At 48.5% G+C, this 20774-nt stretch overlaps 1 protein-coding gene across 1 annotated transcript in view; it reads left to right on the top strand.

Annotated features, from left to right (window-relative positions):
• The window catches only part of LOC119440211 (transformation/transcription domain-associated protein-like), a 233828-nt gene extending 225332 nt beyond the window's left edge, over positions 1-8496 (top strand). The window contains 1 exon segment of the mRNA XM_049661446.1: positions 7765-8496. Coding sequence (XP_049517403.1) covers positions 7765-7874 — 110 coding nt within the window. The 3' untranslated portion in view covers positions 7875-8496.
• The last annotated feature ends 12278 nt before the right edge of the window (positions 8497-20774 follow it).

The following is a 20774-nucleotide window of genomic DNA, read 5'->3' as shown; positions in this document are numbered from 1 at the left end:
TTTATTTCTTCGCGCTAAATGCATTGTGGGTTGGCGCATTCTGCGCGACCAACGCGCGAATGGGTCAGGAGCCGTGCCCATCGGGCCGCGTCGGAAGCCGCCGGTTACGTTGAGAGGTTCGTTTCCGCCAACGTGACGTAGCGTGCGCGCTCGCGTTACGTCTGACTATAAACGGCCCTGAACAAACGCTACAGCGCGGCCGGCGTGGCCCAGACACCGCCAGATATTCAACGCGCCCTAAACGATTCGCTCCCTACGCACGTAGGAGCTGCGCTCGGCAAGGTCACTGCGCCCGGTCCCGGAGATAAGAGAGCCACGCTCAGCGGAGACCAGTGCCTCAAAAGTCCCTAAGCGATTATGTCCCTAGGCACCTAAGAGCTCCACGATTGCCATGACAACGCGGTTAGTTCGAGAAGGGGGGCAACGTTGAGGGGGGGAAGAGTCTAGTCTGTCACGTGATTGCCGCAGCGGCGCGCCGCCGGTTGGTGTGGCCGCCCTGCCGCAGCTGCGTTTTGGCCGCCGGCCGCGCGCCGCGCGCGTTTTGCGGCTAGTGTGTACGTGCCAGTACTGATTTCTGCGCTCCAAAACTCCAAAAACTCACTTCAGCGCCGGTATTGGCCTGTCTCCAGTCCGAATTAAGCGGTGCACGCGTAATTTCGTGCCGATTTAACGAGAGTTCGCTGCCATAGACATATGTACATTTTTGAAGGGAGGGAATTAGCAGGCCGAATTATCCGAATGTCCGAATTAACGGGGGCCGAATTAACGAGCTTTCACTGTATTGGTAGCTGGCGGAAGAGCCGCCGTTAGGGGGATATTGGTAGTTGGCGGAAGAGCCGTCGTTTGGGGGGTATTAGTAGTTGGCGGAAGAGCTTTTCTTTGAGATACGATTGTTTTCGATGGCCGCGCGCATCTGTCACTTCTGCTGTTGTGCTGAATCATCGCGCCTGTCATGAGTGCCAAGAACTTTCAGTGCTTGTTCTCAGCAGCGTTCAAACAGGCTGCTATCCTCCATGTTGAGGAAACTAACAACTGCGCAGCGGGACGCAAGTCTGGAGTCAGTGAACGTGTGGTGCGGCAGTGGCGGCTTCAGCGCGAGAAAATTTGGCCTCTCTGGCTACTGTGTGCGGGTGGGTCCTCTCTGCATGGGGGGCTGTACCGCGCGATGTCGTGGTGCGGTCGTTCGCGAAGTGGGGACTCACTTTTGATGATGACGTGCTGTGGGACCGCAGCAGCTATGACGGCAGCAGTACCAGTGAGGTCAACTCTAGTGACGATGAGTAGTCTTAGCAACCCCATCAATAAATGTCTCTTGTGTGAAATGCACTCGCGTGGTTTTTCTCCCCCTCCCCCATTTTTCTTGTTTTTTTTTTTTTTTGAGACATGCAATTTTGGGGGGGTCGACCTACATTCGAGTCGACTTACAATCGTGTAAATACGGTATTTGAAACCTCTATGTAACGAAGTGGCAGTCGGAGACCCCCTCGATATAACGAATTTTACCCGCCGACAACCTAGAGATTTCGCCCCCAAATTATGTCATTTTTGCGCGAGCAGCAACCGGAAGCACCTTCTTCGCCGCGACGGAATGCGAAGTGGCGGTGTCGCGCTAGGCGCGCTCGAAATTCGCGGCGTGAGAGCGAGCCCACGTGTGTGTGCGTGCGCGAGGCGGGCCTGCATCCCTAGAACCGGCGCTCTTGCCGCCGCGGGTGTGACCTTTCCCCTTCCCTTCATTCAAACCTCACCCCGCCGCTTGCTGCAGCTGGCCCAGCCCGCCAAGCCGGCACTCTCCTTTTCTTGTTGATGTTGCGGAAGGAAAAAAAAACGTTTTTTTTTTTTTTTCAACGCGCTGGCTGCATCACTATCTGGTTACTGCGTTTCACTTCACTAACTTGACACTAGGTGACGCTATACAATGCTACGACGCCATCGTGTCGCTCGCTCTACGTTTCCGACGCCTCGCGCTAGTGCAAAACGACGCGCGTCCACGCATCGAGTACCTGGTGTGACATTCGAAGGCTTCGACGAAAAAACGCGAGATATTGACCTTGTCTGCAGTTCGCTTTGAAGATAAGCCCGCGCAGGCGCACACTTTTTCCCCATCGCAGATCGCTTTCAAGATGCGGCGGCCGCCGCCGATGTAAATGCCTCCCTTTCTCGCCTCCCCCGCCGTGCCTAGTGCGGAAGTGCACTTCCGCCCCCCTCCCCCCTTCTCCCTCGCGTGCGCGAGATTGATTCAGGTGACCTCCGCAAGCTTTCACTCGCACACACAGCGTACGGCGCGCGGCGACGATGTTGCCGTGATTGTACTTTACACGGAACCTCAAAGCGACGTCCACGGGGACGTCACAAATGCGCTTTGCAATAAAATGTGCTTCTGCGCGGTTACTACTCCGATGGCGACAGCGAATTCGCACCTCTTACCGGCAGCTTCTCCGTGTTACCGGGAACTTATCTCGAAGGCCATGCTTTTGTGCGCTGCAAATCGGCACAAAATACGTCATGGGGGCCATGTTGTAAGTTCGCTATCGCTGGCGACTGTCGTCCGGGCGTCGCAACGCGAGGATCGAACGTCTGCGCACATGAGATTTTGCCGATTTTGTGCCTGTGCGTGTAGAACAAGAAAAATAGTACGCACTAACCGTTTGGTGGGCAATGAGTGACTACGGCTTGAGCGGTCAGCCAATACATGGGTTTCAATGGGGGCTGGGTGGGGGAATCTTTGCGACTACGTTTAAACCGTAATTATGCATTAAGCGGGTACGTATTAATGAGGTTTGACTGTACTATCCTTACTTCGTATAGCTGTCTGCTTATTTGCTGTCGCAATCGCAAAGACCTTCGCCTTTCAGGCGAAGCTGGGGCTTTTTTGTTCATCGCAACTTTAGTGTCTTGGGGGTAAATCTTGAGCGATAGTACATACGGTAAGTGTTTCTTTTTCCAATTTTTGTGCCGAACCTGCATATAACAAAATCCTCTTTATAATGAAGTTTTGGGGTTATATCCAGGTTTAACTGTAATAAAAAAGCAAGAAAGCTTTCACTAATTGCTGGTTGCCATGAGGCATTACTGCGCTCGTGTCGAATGCTTTCTTTTATGTATGTCCGTGTATAAATACTCTCCTCTGAATTTACACGGCACAATTCCTGCACCGATCGTCAACAGTGGCTGCCTGCATCAATTTCTTTACCAGGCACAAGTTGTCCTAATAAAGCTTGTTTCAAGGACCCCTTACTTCTGTCATTGCGCAATTACCGTCGTACTGAGCTTGACAGTATAGGCACTGCAATGCAAAGGCACCATTTTAAGTTTTCATATTTACTCAGATATTATTTAATTCGTTTTGTCTCAAGTTTTTCAAGCACTGAGAACTTTACTTCCAGTCATTTGTGCTGAGGAGCCACTGAGCGAAGAACTTAGCGCTCTTGCTCATTGGAACAAACGGGATCCAATTCACGATCGTGCACAATAGTTTAGGCTAAACAGCAGCCAGAAATATCAAAACAATAATTACAATCGAACCCCGATTATACGACTTTCAGGGGACCACGCAAAACCGTCGTATAATCCGGGCGTCGTATAATCGAAAAACTAAGTATAGGCAGTGACGCTCAGTCTTTCCCAAAAAACGGGTACAGACCGCCGAATAGGAAGGTAGAAGGAAAGAAGGAAGAAATTACCGTATTTATTGATTGTAATGCACACATTTTTAATGATTTTTGTTGCTTGAACTCAACCCTCGTGTTGCAGTCTAATAACAGCAAAATTGGCCATTTTAAAACACATGCTGTAAATCCTGCGATTTCTAGTGCTACGTTGGCAACCTGTAACTTTACGTCTAGTTCCAATCTATACACAAGTCGACCGAAGTCGGAACTTGTTTTCGATTGGAATCGACGCTGTTTTCACTGTGCTTGTGACTGGTTACGATGCCGCAATACCCTATGGCCTTTTGTGGTTTGACTCTGTTCATTCGCGACGTTATGGCGATACAGTGCATTCGGTATGGCGGCCGCTTTGAGAGACGAGCAATTTTGATGGCCGAGGAGCTGGTAAAGCCTGCCGCGGCTCGGTGTCTCGACATCAACGAGTCGACGATTTTTGGATGGCGGGACGAGCGGCAGGCCCTCTTTAAATGCGAGGCCAGTCGGAAAGGCTCTGTGGAACCTTAAGTGACCTGGCACTGACCCCTAATTAAAGGGTTGTGCGGTCTCTTAAGAAGTACTTAAATCTCAACGAGCTCGAAAGCACAGAAGATGACTTGATTCTCGGGCGATCACTTCTGGAGATGGTTTCGCTTTTGCAAGACTCGGTTTGTCCCGGCACCGAACCCCTCGAAGTATACAACTGACAGCTCTCTTGGCGCTGGTAGCGGACTTAGGACAGCGCTAGAAACACTTAAACACTTGTCGGGGACGCTTTCAGTGCCGAGTCACACGAAATTTCGCGAAAGGGAAACTATCTACGAAAGTGTTCGCCCGAGGAAAGCTTCGTCTCCTCATCAGACTATGATGAGTGAAAACAAGTTTCCAAATTGCGATTCCTTGAATAATGGTACCATTTCTTTTTCTGTTCATCTCACATTACATTTGCAGTTATATTTTTATTATTTCGCGTGACTGGAACGTCGCCCCTCGCGTTACAATTGCGGTCACGTTACATTCTGATAAATACCGAGTTGCGCCCCCATTATCAGTCGGCTGCATTGCGCTCACGAGGCGGCGTCGGCGTAAAATTGCGTCGTATAATCGAGGCTTTTAATACATTATTTCTACGGAAGTTTTGCCGGGACCAAACCAATTCGTCATAAAACGTGGGTCGTCACATGACCGGGGGACATATAATCAAGGTTCCATTGTATTGCTGAAGCTTTTCCTGCACGTAATGATGACACGCCAATGTTATGTAAAGGTTTTGGGGGAGAGCGGGAGAGAAAAGGAAATGGTACCTTCAGTTATGCGAATTTATGTAGCAGATGAGCTCGTGCATTCCTTTCCATTGTTTCCTGTGTATTTGTGCCACGAGGTAATCTAGTTTTTGCCTCCCACTACAAAAAGTGAAAGAGGAAGAAAATTGACAGTTGCTACAAAACAGTTGAATTGCAGAGATGGCAACTTCAATTTGCGCATTTGAATTGGATGCAGCCGCACAAGTTTCGTTCAGTGTTCAGCCTCATTTGTAACTCTGTGTGAAGAGCATTGTTTTGTACACAAGTGAAGGATGACACACCGAAATAGTATCTTTGTTGGGCAACTACGCATGATGTCAGAATTGGGCTTTCACTTGTTTGAGCATCCTGTTTCCATCAAGGCTCTCAGAATCAGTGCGCCATGAAATCGAGGTCACTGACTAGAAGAGGTTAACCAGGCAGCATTAGGTTTGAGTGTGAAAGTTCAGTATGCACACACCTTTCATACTGACATGCCTCCACTTGTACAACCTTTGTCCGTAAAGTTCCGGGACTGAGTCCATTAAAAAAATGTGTTTAACATTGAAATAAAATTATTTGTGCAGCACGCCTTCGAAATAGTCTCCCTTGCAGTCTATACACAGCTTCCAACGCTTCTTGAGGTCTTGGAAACGGTTGGAAAACGCTTCTTTTGGCAGGGCTGTCAGCTCCTTTGTCGTGGCATCTTGAATGGCTTCCACACTCCCTATCCAGCAACCCTTTAGGACTCTCTTCATACGAGGAAATAGGAAAAAATTGCATGGGGAGAGGTGAGACGAGTATGGCAGATGGGGAAGTACAGTAATGCTGTGCTTGGCGAGAGATTTTGTCACGCTGAGAGGAGTGTGCGGCCTTGCGTTATCGTGGAGAATTCTTCATTGTCCAGGTGCCCATAAGTCAGGGCAACGGCGTCGCAGTGCATCACGCATGTGTTGGAGTGTGCGGATATAAAAGTCGTGATTCACCGTCTGCCCTTGTGGGATGAACTCGTGGTGTATAACACCTCTGGCATCGAAAAAAAAAACTATCAGCATCGTCTTTGTTTCGGTCTTCTGTCGCCGCACCTTTTTCGACGCCGGAGAGCTTGTGGACCGACATTCGGTGCTCTGCCTCTTTGTTTGAGAATCGTATTGAAAACGCCAAGTTTCTTCTTCAGCAATGATGCTCCCGATGAATGCAGCATCCTTCTCTGCCTCGGAGAGCAAATCGGCGCTCACTGATGCCTGCGTGTCCTTCTGGTCCTGTGTGAGGGAGTGCGGCACAAATCTGGCATTCAGCTTTCATTTCCCCAAGTTCTCCCGCAAATTTGGTGACATGTTGTCTTACTAATGTCGAGAGCATCCGATAGCATGCGGACTGTAATGGTGCAGTCTTGCTGTATGATCTTCCTGATCTGAGCCACGTTGTTTTCATTTCGTGAGGTTTGAGGACGCCCCTGCCTTGTGTCGTCGTCCACCGACGTTCTCCCCGAAACGAACCTCTTGTGCCACTCAAAAACTCGCGCCTGCGATAATTTTTCGTTGCCATAAACATCATGAAGGAGCTCATATGTCTGTGTGGTGGTCTTGCCAAGCTTCACACAGAATTTTATGTTTGCACGCTGGTCGAGCTGGACGTCCCTCTCTCCACATTCACTCACAGTAGAATGCGCAGACTAGTGACAACTTATTTTTCTACATGTAGTGCCATCCAGCGGCCACCACAGCAATTAACATAAGTAGCTCAGGTTAGCCCGAAAAGATGGCGCTACACATACGCACCAACATTTGTTTTGGGGAATCATTTCTAGAGAAGAAAATAAAGCATTCTCGAAACTTTACGGACAAAGGTTGTATATTGTGTGCGTTTGTTTATTTTATTGCATAAAAACATTGTTATGTCAGGCACTGTTTTCAAATGTTCAGATAAACTCTTTATGTATGCAAATACATGTATATGCCATGAGCCTTGGTGTCCATCTTGAATCAACATAGCTGTAGACCTTGTTCAAACAGGCATCTCCTGATCCATCAGACTGCTGCAGTTTAGAAAATCGTGTCGCATGGTTTGCAGGTAGGATGGCTTATGTTGTAACAGAAGACAATGGCAGCAGATGTACATCTTGTTTACATTGTTGGCTGCTCGGTGCGATCCTTGGTGTACATAGATAAAAATGTGTGATTTAAACCTACAGTCTAGCAGACCTGCTAATTTTTCGGCATGCTGTGTTCCCTAAATTTCAAGTAAATAATTGTGCAAGAGTTCTAAAATTATTACAGTTTGCATTCCTAAATTGGGTAGTCTTGAGACAGACAGTTTCTCCCGTGACAGCTGGCAACTCGAGTAGACTCAGAAGTGCGCAATAGTTTCATGATTGGCTGTATTTCAATGAGGCAAAGTCCAGTCATTTTGCTGATAGAAAAGACCTAGAGTTTCAGCCTACATCACTGGTTTCTGGGGAGCAACCAGGGGCAGTATTCTCGGGCGACCACTTTCAGAGATAGTTGCACTTTCGTGAGACTTGACGCCGGGTGCGTCTAGGTACACGGCCGTCATTGTTTCTGGCGCTGCACCAAGCTGATGATTTTTGCACAGTCAGCCACATACTTAGACGCACGTCCAATGCCGAGTCTCGCAAAATATTGCGAAAGTGATCGTACAAGAATACCGCCCCAGTCATTGTCCCCTTGCGAAGAGCCGGTACAGTGAGGAGACAATATGGCTCATAAATGTGGCTGGTGAGGTTTGTTCTATTCATAAGTGTTAATGCATCTAGAAATATATAGAATACGGCAACAGACCTTTTTTTCTAAGGCTGTTTTTCTCGTTTTCTACAGCTCTGGCCACTTTTGACGGTGCCGACAGCAAAGTGAGCACACTGGTGGCGGCTGCCAACAGTCACGACAACCTCTGCCGGATGGACCCGGCCTGGCATCCTTGGCTGTGATATCAGACACACTTGCCTCCTGCCCATCGCGTTTTATTCATCATCACTCGGATCAGAACTCTTTTTGTCCTGTGTGTGTGTTGTGATACCAAATCATGGGCTACCATTGTTGTACAGCGACTTATTTCATCTTTCATCACGAAGCTGGTTTCGTCTTGTTCAAGTGCCATGTTGGAGTTCAAGTGGCTGCCCAGCATCATACAAGGCCATGGTGAAATGCCGACCATTGTGTTTGAAGCTCATCGATTCGCACTAGGCAGGGCAAATGACAGACACTGCGGTCTGCTGTCCATCTAGGTGCTGTTGACTATCATCACTAGCATTTTATGTGAGGATCACTAATTATTGGTGCCAAGTGTCATGGACACGGCTGATAGTGCCAGGAGTGACGATATGGACCAGATATGTGAGTAGTGCAATGGGAAGACACTTGGTGTGCAGTTTTTTTTTTTTTTTTGTACATTGCTTTTTAAGTTTTGTAAAGGACCTTTTTCACCATCTACTACTCGTTTCAGACACATGTTTCTGTTCATACAGATAAAGAGTTTACTTGTGTGGAGTGGTTTTTTGGTCTACATGTGATCAAGGGACTTATATTGAAATTAAACTATGTCTCCCTTGACATTTGCGTCACTTCTTGTCATAAGTCTTGCCATCAAGCCTATTGTGCATGAGCCCATTGCCTAACGTTATAACTTATCAGTGTATGTAGTACCTTTGAGGAAAAATTGGGCTACCGGAGATGTTTAAGTGGCCGTGTTGGTGCCAGCCATCTTGTGGTGCAAAGTTCAACCAGAGAGGGCACAGAGCTATTGTTGCAAATGTAATATTCTAGCTCATGGGTTCTCAAAGTAGGTTTTGCGGAACCCTGGGGTTCCGCGGGCCCCTTTTCAGGGTTCCGCGCCACTGATAAATTTTCCCTGGTTCCGCGCTCGCCAAGTGGCTAAGGCTGCGAACACGAGGTGCGCTCGATTCAAAGAACCTCCCCTGCCCGAGTGTCAAAAAGCGGATTACTAACAGAAACGCACGAAGTACGCAATAAATACGCCAGGAGCTTGTGGCCACCCAGCCTCCAAAAATGGGCAGTGCGCCTAAGCTTTTGCACTTGAATTTCTTCCGTTTGTAGATATGTATCGACAGCGTGCGCGCTGACGAATACGTCAGAGGATTAAAAGAATAAATGCCCAGAGCAGCGCAACCCAGTTGGTTCTAGTACGGTAGCTCGCTTAGCACGGAGCACCGCAAGTGCGTGACGCAAAAGAACACGGCGGCCGCATTTCGATGGGGGCGAAATGCGAAAACACCCGTGTACTTAGATTTAGGTTGTACTTAGATTTAGGTGCACTTTAAAGAACCCCAGGTGGTCAAAATTTCCGGAGTCCCCCACTATGGCGTGCCTCATAATCAGATCGTGGTTTTGGCATGTAAAACCCCATTATCTAATTTAAAATTTTTAAATTTGACAGCGAGTTTCCATGGTCATCGAGTGAGATGTGTTCATGTTTGCGTGTGTGCGCGTGACACCATGCTTGTGAACTTAGTATGCCTGTGTTTCACAAGTTTGTACGGCCTATAAAACTACTCCATACTACGCATAGCTGTGCACTAATTGGCTATCGCAATCAATGCTTCGCCTTTTGGACGAAACTGTGACTTCTTTGCAAGCTCAATGAATCAGAGGTAGGAATCCTGCGCCATTGATACTCTCGCGAATTGCTGCGCCGAAAGCGTAAAGTGACAAAAGTTTCGCCACACTGTGCCAAACAGCTTTGGCTCTGGGCCTCTGGCAGGCGTCAGCAAAACGGCGCAGTGCAGGGCGTTGTGTGGTTGGTCTCGGAGGACTTGTCAAAGTAGCTTTCGTATTCTGGTTGCCAGTGGGCGCCGACAGCTGCACCTAATTAGGAGAAAGGGAAAGCAGAGAAACGTATTTCAACCATCGAGGTCCATTGCTCTTGAGGGCGAGTGGGTGGTGTCCACAAGCCATGGCTGCTCGATGAACTTGCTGGACGAGCACTTCTTGTCAGGCTAGGGTATCGCCGGTCAACTGTACCTCCCACCGCTCGAATGACGTGCTAGGCGTTTTTAAGTGTTGAGGTTCGCCCCCGCACCCCCACGAGATGTGGAAGAGTGTGTGTCGCCAAGCCAGAGGCAAATGCCGCGATATGTTAGTGGGTACATTTTACTGTATCTGTGTAGGTTCGGAATGTGTTTGTTTGGATAAGTCTGAGAGCTACTGCCTCTAATCTGAGATTTTTGTGAAGGGGAGGATGAATCCTGCCGTTGAGCCGCTGGATCTCGAGGTGTTCGCCGTAATTCGATGGCAGTGGCACGAAGGTAAAGAATGGGGATTGATGGGACGAATTGTTTTGCCCCGCTCGGTTGATTAGCGCTCGAGCTAAGGAGTTTGCTCTTTCGTTCCCCTCCACTGCCGCGTGGCCCGGCGTCCACGTGATTCGATGGGATTCTTGCAGCCTCAGGCCTAGGATCTAAGCCACCAGCAGCGGTGTTCATCCATTGGTAAAGCTACAGCAGGCCTCTTGCGAGTCAATAACGACGTGATCCTGCCCACCCTGTATTGTTGCTTTGTTACTAGCGGCGCGGCTATAGTTTCAGCCGCAGCTGGGGTCTCTGCCATGACAGAGGCCGCGAGGTCAAGGAGTTGTCTCTCCCGCTCATGGCGGCTACCGTGAAGAGGCCCTCATTGGAGTATGCCGCCACGTCCACGTACGTTACCTACGGGTCACCCTTGAATTGTCAGCGCTGTCAGTCGACGCGAGCCTTGCGTCTTCCTTCGTGGAGTTCATGACTCATGTGCTTTGGGATGGGCTCGCCTTCGAGGGCATGGAGCTCCGTTGCCATTCCGGTCCGGTGGAGGATGGCTCTGCCCGCCGCCGTGTTCTGTAGTCTGGCTTTTTGTGAAGCCATAACCACGTCCGACAACTCAGCGAAGGTGTGGATCCCGAGAGCCGCTAACTTCTTATTTGAGGTGGTGACTGGGGAGACCCAGGACCGCTTTGTACGTGCCTCTGATGATGGCATCGACTTGTTCTTGGTGTTGTTTGTTTAGCAAGTGGTAGTGATATGACATGCTATACGTCACTCTGCTTATCACCAGGGCATGGACGAGGCGGAGCGTGTCCTCTTCTCGCACGCTCTTGCGGCTTCTTGTTATTCTTTGGGTAATCCGCGAGATCTGGTTCGTGGCTGACCGAGGGGTTTGAATGGTGTGGAAGGCTTTCAGGTTGCTTTGGATTCAAAAACCCAGAATCCTGGTCTTATTGCTCTCTGCGATCTTCTGGCCCTCTAGACAGAGGTTGATGGGACCAGGTGACTTGTAGATTCCTCCTCCGTGTACCTGGATCACCTTGGACTTCTCGCGGGCGCGCAACGCATCCCCGCTCGCTGCCGCAAATCTCTCCATGGCTGTCACGGCCTCCTGAAGGGTCGCCTCTTTTTGCGCGAGGGAGCCCTTGGTGGCCCAGAGCGTGAAGTCGTCTGCGTACAGGGCGTAACCCAGGTAGAGCATCTTCCGCACTTCTTTGGTCAGTGCTAGCATCGCGATGTTGAAGAGAATCAGGGAGACTATTGCCCCTTGCGGCGTTTCTTTGTTCGGCACGTCATTCTTATCCGATCGAGCCTGGCCTATTCCGATGGTCGCCGTCCGGCACGTCAGGAACGATTTGGCGTAATTACAGATGCGCTCCCCACAACTGAGGTCGTTCAGTCCCTTGAGGATGGCCTCGTGAGAGATGTTATCGAAGGCCTTTTTCAGGTCGAATGCGAGCAGGAGGTGTTCTCTTCCCTTCAGGACGCTCTTGAGGACTTCTTCGCTTAGGACCATGAAATCGTCTTGCGCAGAGAGTCCCGGCCTGAAGCCCAGCATGGTCTGCGGGAAGCGGTCGCCGTCTTCCATGTAGTGTTGGACGCAGACTTCGATGACCCTCTTGTACAGCTTGCCGAGGCATGAAGTCAGCGAGATGGGACGCATGGCGTCGAGCGCGGGCTTCTTGCCGGGCTTGAGAATGGTCACGATTTCCGCGTGTTTCCACTCGTTCGGCACGCGGCCCTCGCTCCAGAGTTCAGTTATAGCAGCCCTAGAAGCAACAAGATGAGGTTTGGAGAGTTAATTAGACAAACACTAACTATAGCCAATCGTCAGGCAGTGGTAATACTCGGAGATTTTAATGCTCCACACCAGTGCTGGGGGTACAAAAACGACACCGCGAAAGGCAGGAATCTGTGGCTTGAAGCGCAAAGGGCCCACCTTACCTTAGAAACGGACCCACAAACACCCACCAGAATAGGCAATAGCGTTAGCATCGATACTACGCCAGATCTAACATTTATCAGAAACATGCCTGATGCCCATTGGACAAACACCCAGAAAAATTTTGGGGGTGACCATTACATTCTTGAGACAGTAATAAAGGCCGCCCCCCCGCAAAGGAACAGAAAATCCCGCACCATGGTAGAATGAGACCTTTTCCGACAAATAAGGGCGGAGGAAACAAACGAAGATGGCGACACAATTGATGATTTTGAGGTCTGGGCACAGAAACTCCTCAATAGTGTAATGAAAGCCACAAAGAATATACCAGACGAGGCTGGGCTAGAACAAGCAGATGCAAAATTGCTACACTTATGGGAAGCACGGAACAGCATAGCAACGCGATGGAAACGGAGACGGCTCAATAGAAATCTTAGGCGGAAAATGGCCGAACTAGACAGGGATATCGAGAAACACACAAATAGATTGACGCGGCAAAACTGGGAAGCTACGTGTAACAGAATGCAGAGAGAAGTAAACTCAGCAAAAACATGGAATATCCTACGGCACTTGATTGACCCTGAAAATGGCAAAATTGCACAAAGGGACAACGTCAATAAGCTAACCCACAAATATGCAGATACAGAAACAGAATTACTGCAAGAAGTACATAGGCGACCTAGCGCAGACTCCCTTACCGCACTATACTGGAGAGGAAAACGTTGAATTGGACATGCCTATTAGGGAAGCAGAAGTTAGGCGCAGCAGGACCTGCGCCCGAAATCCGCCCCGGGTCTCGATGGCATAAGCAACAAAATGCTCCGGAATCTCGATGATCCCTCTGATCCCTCCCAGCCGTCGTTCAATACATGAATGATACATGAACGACTGCTGGGAGAAGGGGGCTATACCTCAACTGTGGAAAACAGCACCTATAGTCATGATCCCTAAACAAGGAAAAATGCTAAAGTTAGAAAATGTAAGACCGATATCATTACCATCGTATGCGGGAAAATTAATGGAACACGCGATACTCCCGCATCTAGAAGGTACATGGACGACAATAACCTCTTCCCGCACACGATGATAGGCTTTCGATGTAAACTTTCCACACAAGATATCATGCTTCAAATCCAACACCAAAGTTCACAGGAGTGTGTGCCAATGCGCTTGGACCTTTTCTGCATTGCCTCCAAGATCGGCCCACATTTCTGGTCTACGCTACGCGGCGCAACGAATAGCTGAAACAGAGAGAGAGAGAGAAACTTTAATGAATAAAACAGAATTTGAGGTCTTGCGGTGTGGGCCTCTAATCCAGGGCTCCACTGGTGCGAGCGGCTCGCTGAGCTTGGTCCAGGAGAGCCAGTTGGCGATCCTGATCCTCGTCCGCAAGCCGCGCCTCCCACTGCCTGTTAAAATCTTGTGTTTTTAGTTGTGTGGAGTTTATGTGTCGGTCTGTTTGGGCATATCCACGTGATGTGCGGTAACGTTGGCGTGTCGCCGCACCACGGGCATTCGTCAGTGTATCGTGTTTGGTAATACGGCTAAGTGTATGTAGGCTTGGGTACATGTGTCTTTTGAAGTCGGCGCCAATGCCTCGCCGGTTGACTGTTTAACTTTGGGTGAGGGCATCCATAGTGCCTCCGCTCTTGTCTTTGGTGCACGGTGGAAGAATATTTAGTTGTTGACACTGCGCGCGAGCGAGCGTCCAGATTATGTTAGGCCGCGCGCGGGCGCACCGAGTAGCTCTGCGGCGAGCAGATAGATGGCGCCGCGGCCAGCGGTCCCAGCTTAGCGGCGCCGGCGGCTTGGCATTCCTCTGCCTCCGCTAAATTTTCGTTCATAGTGGTGCCAGTAAAACTCAAAGCGTGAAGGAAATTCGTTATTTCAGGTTAAGGTGATAAGTGTACCAGGCTGAATGCTTTGCTAACATGAATGTATATTGTGCAGGGCGTGAATGACGTGAACACGGATCGATCGGGCAGCACTCAACGCCCACTCACATTCCGCTCGCGCGCACATTTTGTTGCGGCCGATCTAGTCATGCATACAAGTATAAAACAATTAAAGCGTAAGCCCGCGTGCTACCCCTCGATCAGAAGAAAATAGTGACTGCACCGGAAAATTCAAACTCAGAAAACCGTTAAAGCATCGTCACGCGAATTCAGTGTGGGCGCGATATAATTTAAGAAATGAAACGGCGCAAACTTGCGATATACAATGCACTAGAGCAAAGTGGGTGTTCATGGCTAGAACCTATGATGAGAAAGCACATAGCTATGTAAAGAAATTTTTCTAAAGATAATTATCAGGTGGGACGAAGGCAGGCGTTTTATCTTGGATTACAATATCACTAATACAGTTTACTTGTGAAAATCTTTTTTATTTCAATTCCACTTAACATAGACTGTGTATATTATTCATTTGGCTTTCGTCGTTTGGGGAGCGAGTGACTCTTGCAGGATCTAAGAGGTGACTTTGTTTTTTCTTAAATTGCATATGAGAATGTGCCAATGTAAGCGCATTTTACAATGCATGCTACAGCCTGTCCACAAATACACTTACACCCACCACACAATAATCTCGTAGACTTTTTATTTTTTATTTTGCAAAGACAGAATAATAAAAAAATTGTGCATGAAGCAGCTCGATAATTTTAATAGAGGTTAGCCTTCCCAGAAGCTTATGCTCTCATACACTCCCACAATGCAAAAATGTTGAATAAAAACATGCAAGCGTGTAATATACACCGCACGCGCATTGTAAAAAACATTCAGTATCCAGGATGGCACAAATTTGAAAAACAGGCACACGTCCGCACAGAAAACAGTATTATACAGGGTGCACAAAGATTTAAAAACAAGTAAATGTCACGTAGCTGAACAGAACCAAGGTAATGTTGTTTTCCGTTCCTTGGAGATACTGATTATTTTTTACATTCGGCCTAATTAGATGATTAGTAATTGGTTAATCAACTTCTCAAATATTATAATTATATTAAAAGTAGCCATGAGAAAATTGGAGAGCAACATGGAAGACTCCCTATACAGCTTTCTATTACTCAATACATGCTACGTAGAAGTATTTTTCCGAGCGTGAAAGAAGCCCACGAATACACGCAAAGTGCCTCGAGGCAATTTTGAGTCTATTCGCGGGTTTCTTTCACGCTCGGAAAACACTTTTATGTATCACGTCTTGAGCACCAGAAAGCTGTATCGGGACTCTTTCATGTTGCTCTGCAATTCTCTCGTTCACACTTTTTTATCTGATTATAGCATTAGAAAAGTTGATTAATCAGTTATGAAAATAATTATGTAATAAGGCGGAATGCAAAAAATACTCTGAGTATTTACAAGAGACGACAGACAACATTGCCTTGCTTCTGTCCAGCTATGTGACATTTTCATATTTTTAAATCTTGGTGCATGATAGTTAAGACACCTAGTATATATCTTATATAAGCAGCAAAATTTGCACAGACTGTTGTGGCACACAGCAGTTTTTGTGGCACACAGGAGGTTCTCTCTTCCACAGCGGGTTTCGAGGTTTATTTGACCGTGTGAGGTTCTTTGGACAGTTCGGAAATAAGGTGGGAACTGTATTTGCAGACAGAACAGGGCTCTTTGGCGCGTCAAGTAGCATCATTTTATCGAGCTCCGCGTAATATGCCGTCGATATCATATCCTCTGAAAAATGCTTGGTGTAGAAATGATCAATAGGCATTAGAGTTCGGTCTGCCCTCAGATTTACATGGCGCCACTGCTCTAGACGACCGCTGTCGGACGGCGCTTTGAATAGAGGCACACGCTCCGCACAGGTTCGGTATCCAGAATTGCAGTTCGTGACGAAGCACTTTCTACCCATTTCAAACTCTCAGAAGGCCGCTTCCACCTTGGTCGAGGGCCCGTGGCGACAATACACAAGCACAAGATGATGAAAGGCGCGTGAACAAAAAGTGTGCCTTCAAAACAGCACGGCCGCACATGCAGCACAAAGCGCACAAAGACAGCGACGCACGCGCTTTCCCGCCGAGGCTGGTGATGATGATGATGATTTATTGGCATCCCCTTTGAAACGGGGTGGCGACAAATAGTCACCTAGCCTGCTTGATTTAATCAGGTATACTACACATGTTCTTTATCTCGCATTTTTGTATACCTTTTTTCAAAAATTTAGCTTGTACCGCTGCCTATGATTTTAAGAGATCAGGTCGTATCGATCTTTTCCCTGCTTTTTTTCCACCAGTACTCTAATCGTCTCTTGCTGATCTCTACGGCTGATCTGTTTATGTTTCCTTCCACTTTAAACCCAAGCGCTTCTGGGAGTTGCACGTTACCTACGGTTCTCGCTGGGTGGATCCCGTCGCATTCCATTAGGATGTGCTGAGTGGTCTCTGGATCTTTACTGCAGCATACACATGTCTCATCTAGTTCCGAATATTTGTTCCGATATGTTTTCGTCCTTAGGCAACCGGCTCGAGCCTCAAATAGCAAGGCACTGCCCTTTGTGTTATCGTACAGATTTTCCCTTCTAATTTCTTTCTTCTCATTCTTGTAAATCTCCACTGTCCTTTTCGTTTCCATTCTTTGCATCCAATTCACGGTCTCTATTTCTCTCACTTTCTTTCTGATGACCCCTGGTTGTCTATTTACAGTTTCGATTATCCTGTACTTGGTTGCCAACTTCCTTGACCTCTTCCTCCATTCTGTGTCCACGCTTTTCATGTAGAGATACTTGTGCACTTTAGCCGCCCATTTATTTTCATCCATGTTCCTGAGCCTTTCTTCAAAACTAATTTTGCTTTGTGCTTCTCTGACTTCAAAAGAGGCCCAACCCATGTCTCCATGCACTGCCTCATTTGTCGTATTACCGTGTGCTCCCAAAGCCAACCGGCCTACTGATCTTTGGTTAACTTCTAAACCCGCCAATATATCCGATTTTAAGCATATAATGGCATTTGCGAATGTTAGCGCTGGCACCATTACTCCTTTCCAGATTCCACGCACCACCTCATACTTATTGTGGCCCCACAGTGCTCTGTGTTTCATTAATGCTGCATTCCGCTTCCCCTTTATTTTCAGATTATCTTGGTGGTTGCTTGAGTAATTCTTTCCTTCGTTTATGTGTACGCCGAGGTACTTATATTGCTTCACTATGGGTATTACTTGCTGTTGAATTGACACCACGAAGTTACTCGTGTGTTCATTAAAGATCATAATCCCTGATTTCTCTGTGCTAAACTTAAGGCCTAGATTTGTCGCTGCGTTCCCACAGATATTCGCAAGTATCTGTAAATCTTTTTTATTGTCCGCTAGTAGCACAATGTCGTCTGCGTACATCAATCCAGGGACCTTTTGTTGCACCATTTGTCCATTACGCATGTAGGATAAATCAAAACCTAATTCGCTGTTTTCCAGTCGTCTTTCTATGCCCTTGACGTAAAGCGTGAACAACAATGGTGACAGAGGGCATCCTTGCTTCAATCCTTGGTGAATTCCCACCATTTCATTTCCTTTTCGACCTTCCCATGCCGCTTGTACTTGGTTGTCTCGATATATCTCCCTCAGCAGCTCCACGAAATCGTCATCTATGCCTTCGTATTGAAGAATATCCCACAACAATTCCCTGTCTACGTTGTCATAAGCTCCTTTAATATCTAGAAATGCTACCCATAAAGGTCTTTTCTGAGCTACTGAAATCTCTATGCACTGAGTCAGTACAAACATATTGTCTTCTAAGCGTCTGCCTGGCCTGAACCCATTCTGTAGTTCCCCCAATACACCGTTTTCCTCCACCCACTTCGACAGTTCTAATTTTATGGCTTGCATTGCCATTCTATATATCACCGACGTTACTGTAACTGGCCTGTACGAGCTCGTCTTATCCTTATCTCCTTTGCCTTTGTAGATGAGATTCATCTTGCTTTCACGCCATCCAACGGGAATATTCTTTGTTCTAATCACTTGCTCTATGGCATTAGTCAGCAGTGCCTTGCTACCGCAGTGGACAGCAGTGGACCGCATACCGCAGCGCCCTCTACGACGGCGCCGAACCAGCTGCAACCAAGCCGAACATAATCTGGACGCGAGCGAGCGGCGCTTTCGCGCGCGTTGGGGGGAGAGTGTCAGCACCTCTCCTTATTCTTACACCGTGCTTTGGTGTTCGAGGATGTCGCGCGGTGTAGGGGGGGAGCTCGTCACTAGGTCGGTCCGCAGCTCGGATACGCGAGCTAGCCGGTACGCCCTTGTGTTGCCCTCCATGCCTTCGTGTGCGGGGCACCAAGTGAGGTTGTGGAATCCGGTAATTTGACCCCCTATAATTTTTAGTACTAAGCGCGGCGCCGTCCCGGAGAGATACAGGCGACAGGCGGTTTGTGAGTCCGTGAGTTGGCCTCAGATACGTCCCCATTCTCCGCGTCCCTAATTGCAAGTGCAATCGCTGCGGCTTCTGCTGTGCTGGCAGATTTTGCCCTTACCGATGCAGCTATCACACGATTTTGGTTCGTGGATACCACCATATACTTGTCCCTGCCCGTTTGAATCGCGTCTGTGTGTAGTGTACGTCCGGTTGTTCTCTAAATTTCTAGTTCAAGGTTCTCGCTCGCGCCTTCCGGCGCCCCGCATGATATCTCGGACTCATATTTTTCGGAATTGGGCACACCACTATGTGCTGCATGACTTCCCGGGTCATCTGCACTGTCTATTCTACACTGAACTGGGGGCGGAGTGCAAATTTAGCCGAGTTTGGTTAATAGGCCCGACCCTGCGTTTCTGCGCACAGCCGCTCCCTTTGCGCGATGAGGGTGGCCGTCGCATATTCCTAGAAGGTATTGCGGATTCCAAATTTCTCGAAACAGTCTGTACTGGTATTTTCCGGGAGCCATAGAGCAGGTTTAAATGCCCGCCGAATGATGTCTTCAAACTGCTTGAGCTCCTGCTTGGTAATGCTTCGGAAGGGGCCGGAGTGCATACGTAATCCTACTGATGACAAAGGCGTGTACCAGTCGGATCGTTTTCCCTTCCGAGAAGCCCTCGCGGGACCGCGTAACCCTACGGATCATCTTAGCTACTTTTTGTGCAGTACCTTTGAGGAGGCGGAGCGTGTGCGCTACTCCGGCCGTTTGTTGGATCCATATAATCCCAGGACGCGCAGTTCATTCACCTCTCTTACACGCCCCCCGTCCAAGAACAGTTCGTAACTCGGGCGATTTTCTCATCTCGCGTACTTTGCTCTTATTGGAATAAATTCGGACTTCTCTGGGGCACATGTCATGTCGGCCCCTTGCGTAAAGGTCTCGACCTGTTGGATTGCCCACTGGAGAAGCTCCTGCTTATCCCCGTAGGATCCCCGATTTGCCCACAGCGTAATATCGCCAGCGCGAATTGCTCCACCTTGGGCTTGCTTCGCATCCAGTTCGAGTGCGAGTTTACGCATTCCCACATTAAATAGGAGGGGGGAGAGTATGGACCCTTGTGGGGTTCCTCGATCGACCTAGTTGAGCCCAGACCGATGGTGTTTCTCAGAAAGCTGCGTACATACTGGTAAATGCGCGTCCCGCAACCTACCGCTTCTCGTCCTTATTGCTTCGTGGGAAATCGTATCGAATGCCTTTTTTACGTCGAAAGCGAGCACAATGCTGTCTTCCGAAACCCTAACCGGGTGCAGGACGTCCTGCTGAAGCTTCAGAAAAACGTCCTGCGCCGAAACATCTGGGCGGAATCCGAACATGTTTGTGAGAAATATTGTTGCTGTCTATGTAGCGCGATAACTGGGTCTGTATCACCTTTTCAAAGAGTTTTCCGGCTCACGACGCTGGCGATATAGGTCGTAGATTTCGAATATCTGGGGGCTTCCCCGGTTTTGGAATAAGGATGATTTTTGCTTGCCTCCATTCGGCCGGTAGTTCTCCCTGATCTTCCCATATATTCTCGTTAAAGTATTCAGTTAACTGCTCTATGGTTTCGTTGATCAAGTTTCGAATCATGGCGTTAGTAATCTGGTCGGGCCCTGGCGCTGTGTTTCTTTTGAAGGACTGCGCAGCGGCATAGACCTCCGTCGTAGTTATCGGTGCATCCAGATTCGGTTGTTCCGGCGCCGTATATCTACCGCACCGGCTAGCCTCTTTGAATTCGTACATATATAAATAAACCTGCTTTAAGTTATCAATGAGTTCCTCGTCGTTGCCCTTGAATTCATTCTCCACTAGCTTGAGCGTCGTGTGCGCTGGCGTCTTGGTTCCCCCGGGATTTATCATGCTGCGGAGAATGTGCCATGTCGTTTTCGTACTGAGGGTCCCCCTAAAGGAATCGCAGAGCTGGCGCCAGTTACCGTCTCCTAATTCCTGCGCGTACGTGTTCGCCTCCTGAGCTAACTGAGCAATGCGGATTTTAAGCTTCCTGTTTAACCTTGGCCTTTTCCATCTCTTGGTGAGGCTGCGGCGGGCCTCCTATAAATGTAGCAGGTGCCTGTCCACTATCGGAGCGTCTCGCGTTGTGTCTACAAACTTCGTCACCTCCGCCAGCGTGTTGAGAAGTTGCTTCGCCTAGTTGACGACGTTCGTTATCGGACCTGTGCTGCCCTGGCGATCGCGATATTTCGTCCAATCTGTCAGTGTGGTCTCTGCAACCTTGCGT

The sequence above is a fragment of the Dermacentor silvarum genome, chromosome 2 (genome assembly GCF_013339745.2).
Source record: "Dermacentor silvarum isolate Dsil-2018 chromosome 2, BIME_Dsil_1.4, whole genome shotgun sequence".
In the NCBI taxonomy this organism is placed as follows: domain Eukaryota; kingdom Metazoa; phylum Arthropoda; class Arachnida; order Ixodida; family Ixodidae; genus Dermacentor; species Dermacentor silvarum.
Note: the sequence above shows the minus strand (reverse complement) of the source record. Positions and strands in the feature narration are given on the sequence as shown.